The following is a 6,326-nucleotide window of genomic DNA, read 5'->3' on the forward strand; positions in this document are numbered from 1 at the left end:
TTCTGGTCTTAAATGCATTAATATTTTAAGAAAAAAAGTCATGCACAAATATTCCTAAGGGATGGTCTTCTCATCCAAACTGCAGAACCTAACATGCTCATAATGACAATGAGAACATACTCATGTTTAGCGGGTATAACTTATGGATATGTTTCATGTTAAGGCTGTTCCCTGTGATCTACTTTCTTGATTAATGGGTCAAATGTTTAGGACTATTCTCAGGATCATTTCTTTCATACTGTACCGGCCCAGATTTCGGAGATTAGTCTCTGATAACAGTAACCCTCCTGCACAGTTTATCTGTCTATAGTTGACGGTTCAAAGTCAATTTGATCCTCATTGGGTTTGTTGAACTAATGCATATTGCTAGATTTAGGTGATGATTTGGTTAATTGGTAGCCTAAATGATTTAAACTGTTAGACTTATTCCCTAATTTGCATTATTTATAGTTTAGATGAGTGCGTTTATATCCCCTTTTAAAAAAGAAAGGTCAGATCCACCATTCTAGTTCTTTTATTACTTATTATAACCTGAGTTTATTTATGTTTAGTTGACCTCTTTTATGGGCCCAGGACTTCAATATTGTCTTTTAAATAAAATCCTCCTTTTGAAAATCCACATGTGGCTCCTCTTGCCTGCCAGCTGGGTCCCTCCCATCAAATATCAATTCACACACACACTCTGTTTGGCTAGGCATCTTTCTGCCCTCTAGTGGTAAATACAGTGGACATATTGTGGCTCTCATGGTGAAATGAATCTATAGTTTAAGGAAATAAAGACATCAAACTGCATCTCAGTAGACTTTTTGTATCTTTAATTCTCTCTTGACTGAGTTTAAATGTGCTGCTGCTACGCTTCCTCCCCCTTCACCTGGTCCAACTGGCTGATCACCTCCTCGAGGACTCTGCTGGAGGCTCTTTCAGAGGGACAGGTCAACTGTGAGGTCCCCGGAGTACTAGGAAGTATCCCAGAATGCTCAGCATTCCCCTGAACGATGCTCCGAGCTGCCTGCAAGTGTCTATGCTGCCTCTGATGCACTGGGAGGGAGAAATCATGGACACATGGTGACTTTTTTTGTGTTTTTAAATGTTGTAACAAATACTCTCTCTAGAAAAATCTACCAAACCTCTTCGTCTGACATTGATCTTCTCGACTTCTGGGATGAGGAAACTGTACACCAACTCTGACACAATCTCTTCCGACTGAAGATTGTTCCGGCTAATCAAACACACAAATTATTTTTGTTTAACATCGCTGTGTTGACATTTCTGAATACAAAACATTGTCAGACATGCTGATGCGTCCGTTACCTTTCCTCCAAAGCGTAAGCGATGTCGTTGACCTCCTTTGCCTTTCTGTGGATCTCCTCTCTGGCCTGCTGGTCAGCCGTCTGCTGCAAGGTCCCCAGGATGATGTCCTCCAAATACAAATCAACAGTTTCTTGATGTACCTGCACCACCTGTAACACATACAACGCTTTAAAACCTCTCCACTACACACACATATTCTCATTATAACCATCATCTTTGCACATTCATAGCTAACAGACACATGTACGCACCTGTCTGAAGATCTCGTCTTCTTCTCTACGTCTTTGCTCCTCCACCTGTCTCCTTCCACTCTCCTCAGCCTCTCGTCGGCGTCTGTCTCTCTCAGCCAGGAGTGTAAAGGCGTGGATCTTGCGTTCTTCCTGGAGACGAATCAGCTCCTTGGACAAGGTGTCGAACAGGTGTTCAAGCTCTGCACCGACCGCTCCGGCCTGAGACGCCTCTTCTTCAGACGTCTGGAAAGGGAGAGAGACGGCGCAATGAGATTATTAAGAATTTGTAAAATTGTGTACGTGAATGTTTCTATGTCTTTCACCTTGCGTCTAAGTTTGTCCCTCTGTTCTTTAAGGGTCATTACGAGCCCTTCGTCAGCTTTCTGTAGCTCTTGCTCCTCCCTCTGCAGGGCGTGGACAGTTCTCAGTTCCTGAATGAGCTCCAGATGATTCTCCTTTCCCGTAAACATCTGGACAACAACACAGAATCGAGATGTCCTTCAGAACACACTTCGTCCTTTAAAACATAGAAACACGGACATGCAGGTAAACATGCAAACACACGTGCATGTTCAGACCTCATACTGGATGCTTCTTCCTCTCAGCAGTTTCTGCAGGTTGATAACTGCCAGCTCTATCTCCTCATCCTCCTGATGAGTGACAAATGAATGAATTAACATTAAAATGAAGGACGTAGGATCAACAAGGCAAGCGTCACTTATCATGGGAGACATGTGCTGACCTCTGGTGTCTCGTCCACTCTGGGCGTGACAAGACGAGGAACAGGCTTCTCCCTCTTGACAAGAAAACGTGAAGACTTGGTCACTTGCTTGTTCTCCCCCTCTTTCAGTGCCTGTGGAGTCACAATTGGGAATCCAAGTGTATGTAGAACTGAAATGTTACTCTTGATGAACATATTTCGTTCTTTCTTTACCTTGTACTTTTCCATCAGTTCTACCGCTGTGCTCACAGGAGGCAAGAACCCTTTCTGGGTGAGACTGACTTTGGGTTTAGGTGTTTGGAGGTTTGAGGCAAAGAGTCCGGCTTCTATCTCAAGCAAACCTATGATTGACACAAATATTAAATGTTACCTTTACTTTTATCGCTGCAATGCTAAGATCGAACACAAAAACATGTAGATTCAGACCTTCATAGGTGTCTAAGTATTGGCTTTTTAACTGGTTGTTACAGGTCTTCCTGTTGGAGAATGTCTCCCTGCGGCTCCGAGGGACACGTGTCTGAATGTCTGGGTAGTTTTTGACAACGCCAAGTCGCTTAATCTTCCCCTCTACATTTCTGCTCTCAGCTTCCAGTTTTCTCAGTGCTACGGACAAAACAACAATAAAAAAATTAGAAATAGATTTGAAGGGATTAAATGAAGCCTTGGATAATCCATTTCTGATCAGGATATTATGTTGTCTTACACCTGATGTAGTCATTGTGAATCTTGTGTAGCTTGGCCTCCTTGTCTTTCTGGTGCTTAGAATATATCTGGTTGAGTCTCTCGTTTGTGGCTTCTTTCTGGGCCTCATCTCTCTGCCTCAAGAGGTCTTTCAGGATGGCAAGACGAGCCTCTTGCAACCTAGTCAGCACCCACGGAAAGAGAAGGCATGGCAGAAGGGCAGGTTAAGTATGTTAAAGACATATCTTAGTCTCGGGTAGTATGTTTAATATGATGTGGTAAACTGTCTTTAAAATGGGAGAACTTGTTAAAAGACATGTGTCAAAAATTTGACAACTTTGGTATCCTCAGTGGTAGGATAAAAAAAAGTCAGCAACGTTTAGGGACTTTATGGTTTACTACAGGACATTTGAAATGGAAGATGGCTTTAGATGTAATATTAGTTTGACAAAAAGTACGTGCAACAGGTGGGTCAAATGTGTGCCACACTGCACAAACAACATTTTAGGTAAGTAGTGGTTTACTTCTCTATTAATGTCTTTTCAAGTAAGGAATAAAAAGTGAAAACGGTGGTCGAGGCGCAGCAACACTCACTTCTGGATTTCTCCTTCTCGGAAAGCCCACTCTTTGACCTCCATCCCTTCCATCATGCGTCTCCTTTTGTCAAGCTGACTAAGGTCATCCAATGGAGGAAGGGTGGCCTCCCAAGCTCGTTTGGCACGTGCCCGCTCGATCATTTCCACTTCTGCCAGGCCTGCAGGCAGACCACGACCTGAGGGCGATTATCGTCAGGGAGGGTTAAGATGTAATTTGACAGGCAACATGACAGGGATTGGTGAGCTAAATATTGGTAACTAAAGGTGGATGTAGAGTTATAACAGCGTCTGTACAGGCGGTAACTGGTAAAGACCTGAACAGTTGATCACGTACCCCAAGTCAAAGCTGCCAGTTGCAGGAGCTCTGCGGGAGTGGTGCCAGGTTGCACCACATACTCAGCGCTGTAAGGGTCGGTCTGTGTTTCACTTTCCCTGTAGTCTGTCTGGACCCCCACCGTGAAGTGGGTTGGCTGTTGCTCAGCGTTCTTTCCAGCGGTGGACACAAAGTCTTCTCTGATGAGACAAAATGAGATGATGCACCCTCTAGCTCTACCGGCACAAAAAGGCACAACAGCGATGGATGGAAAATTAGGAAGCGCGATGAATCGTTGAACTTACTTAGGCAACGCAAACATCACATCCGGGGGAAACTGCTGTGCGGAGGAAATCAGGGGGCTAAAAGGAACACCATGTCAGAGACTGTCAATATTTAATGTGGAAACTGTGGCAGCATTTGTCTTTAGTAAACTATCATAATAGCAGGTTGAGGTAACTGCTCCACAATGAAGTGACAAGGTTACCAGTAGACAGTAAACACACAATATAATCCAAACTACATTATATGTGGAGGGTTGGAGGATCGTTTAGTGTGAGTGTAATCCACCATATTCACTGTTTGAATGTAGACAGGCTAATCAAACCGTTTAAAGTATTTCCAGCAATCAGCACCGGTCACATGGTACTCCTCCCTCTTCAGCCATGACTGAGCATTTGGAATAATCCTGTCAAGAAGAGACACATCTTAAATTTGTAATGAGTAACAGAGTTAACCTTGAATTCATACAACTTGGGAACTGCTGCTGCTTATTAAGGTGTCTGTTCGTGTTACCCAGCCAACTGCAGCAGTGCCTCTTTGCGCTGAACTGCATGGCCACGCCAGCGACGATCAATAGAGGAGGGTTCTCTCGGATCCAGCTGAACGGTATACTGTGGGGGGTCACTGAACATAGACCCAAACTCAGGCACTCTCCTCTGATAAAAGCAGAGCAAAATACAGTCAGCATTTCATATTCAGTCAATTTCTTGTTTCTCATGTATAAATAGTATTAACTGAGAAAAATATTGGCCATGGGTCATAGGAAAGGTAAGTGGGTAAATTCTAACTGTTTTCCAGTTGTGCTTAGGGTTCATAGTGTGAAATAAAATGTATTAATTTAACTTTATACTGTACAAGCTTACTTTGTATAGTCTGACCTATTAATTAAGTGTATTTGTCAGCTTAAAAATGGGTCACCACTATTTACACTGTTGCCTTATAGTTTAGCACATTCCTAGGTCTTGACGTGGTTCTTAGCTAACTTTCTCTGAACTGTTAGCAACACAACCAATATGTTACTGTAAAGAGAAATACTTACGACTCGGTTCTCAGACGCATAGGCCTTGAGGTCGGACCTAGCATGGTCTACCTCCGACGACACCGTGTAAACTGGATCTGCAGCAAAAACCAGTTCAGTTACGCCAATGTCAACCCATTGTTAGCTAGTTAGTTAGTTAGCTAGCTACTAGCACGTTTTAAAACGGTAGCTGGCGTTAAGTTTACTTACCATACAGGTAGTCATAAACCCGTTCCCGCCTCACAACTTTTTGGGAATAATTTTTCCTAGGATTTGTGCGAGTGATAGATACGCTCATTTTCTTATTTATTTTTTCTCCCCCAAGTGAATTTCTCTCCCGAGCGATACCACTGGACTGTTATAGTCAACGCCGTAACCATGGTTACGGTCAGCGGAGCGTCTGAAAAAAGAAATGGGAGGGGTTCACTTCTTCTCCGAGCCGTCTTGGCAGACATGACTTTACAGGATGAGCATCTGCGTTAGAATATAATGTGGTACTTTGATAGTAAATAAATACATAACGGTGCAAGCCAATGTACCGAAGAACGCAACGGGACTAGTTAATAACAGCTCCCAAAGCATCACCATCACTGAAGTTAATATTCGGCCACGGTGACGGAGAACAGATCTAGAAATCACGTTTTGTATAAACTTAGCAACACGCCAGGTAAAACAGTCCACATCCGGGTTCTTCTTCTTCTTGCTAGTTAAACGTTTTGTTTTTACCAACTGCAACGGCGAAGCGCTCTATGCTCGAGTTCTGACTCATCGTGACTCTTTGACCGCTGAGGCTCATGGTCGTCGTAGGAAAAGCCACTCGCATCTCAAACGGATGCAAAAAGGGGAACACGAATTCTCAAGGAGAAATGACTGATTATTCGAACTAATGGTCGTGACATAAGCACATAACAGCATAATCTCCTGTGTTTGAATGTTACGGAGAAGAACACGTTGAAACGAGAACGTACAGGAAGATGTACTTCCGGTATTGGATGGTACTCCCCCCTTCGCAACTCGCCTCGCTTGAATGCAATTATAACCCGAGTGCAGTAAAATAACATGCCATTTGTTTCATGTTATATGTGTAAGTTATATGTAGTTAACACTGCTTTGAGAAAACCACAACATTTTAATAGTCCTGCGCCCAAAATTCATTAAAACTACACACACGTTC

The 6,326-nt window shown here is 43.2% G+C and overlaps 1 protein-coding gene across 1 annotated transcript; it reads right to left on the reverse strand.

Moving 5' to 3' along the window:
* Positions 1-794: 794 nt before the first annotated feature.
* On the reverse strand, positions 795-6,011 carry cfap91 (cilia and flagella associated protein 91). Its single transcript, XM_084023737.1, has 18 exons — positions 5,879-6,011; positions 5,363-5,552; positions 5,174-5,250; positions 4,648-4,790; positions 4,460-4,540; positions 4,158-4,214; positions 3,874-4,052; positions 3,538-3,715; positions 2,966-3,123; positions 2,689-2,865; positions 2,476-2,603; positions 2,284-2,394; positions 2,120-2,191; positions 1,865-2,011; positions 1,563-1,784; positions 1,312-1,460; positions 1,128-1,219; positions 795-1,038 (listed from the first exon to the last, which is right to left on the reverse strand). Exons 2-18 carry the CDS (start codon positions 5,448-5,450, stop codon positions 851-853), a joined length of 2,247 nt encoding a protein of 748 aa, XP_083879863.1. The 5' UTR covers positions 5,451-5,552; positions 5,879-6,011; the 3' UTR covers positions 795-850.
* Between the last annotated feature and the right edge of the window lie 315 nt (positions 6,012-6,326).

Source organism: Eutrigla gurnardus, assembly GCF_963514095.1.
Source record: "Eutrigla gurnardus genome assembly, chromosome: 12".
Lineage (NCBI taxonomy): Eukaryota > Metazoa > Chordata > Actinopteri > Perciformes > Triglidae > Eutrigla > Eutrigla gurnardus.

Bases quoted from the DNA above. Each gene is read 5' to 3' on its own strand.
- cfap91 (XM_084023737.1), bottom strand. From the start codon at position 5,450: ATGAGCGTATCTATCACTCGCACAAATCCTAGGAAAAATTATTCCCAA. The intron at 4,541-4,647 runs GTAACACGAACA...TCTTCTTGACAG, and splicing joins GCACTGCTGCAGTTGGCTGG to GATTATTCCAAATGCTCAGT. The intron at 3,124-3,537 runs GTGAGTGTTGCT...GGTGCTGACTAG, and splicing joins CGAGAAGGAGAAATCCAGAA to GTTGCAAGAGGCTCGTCTTG.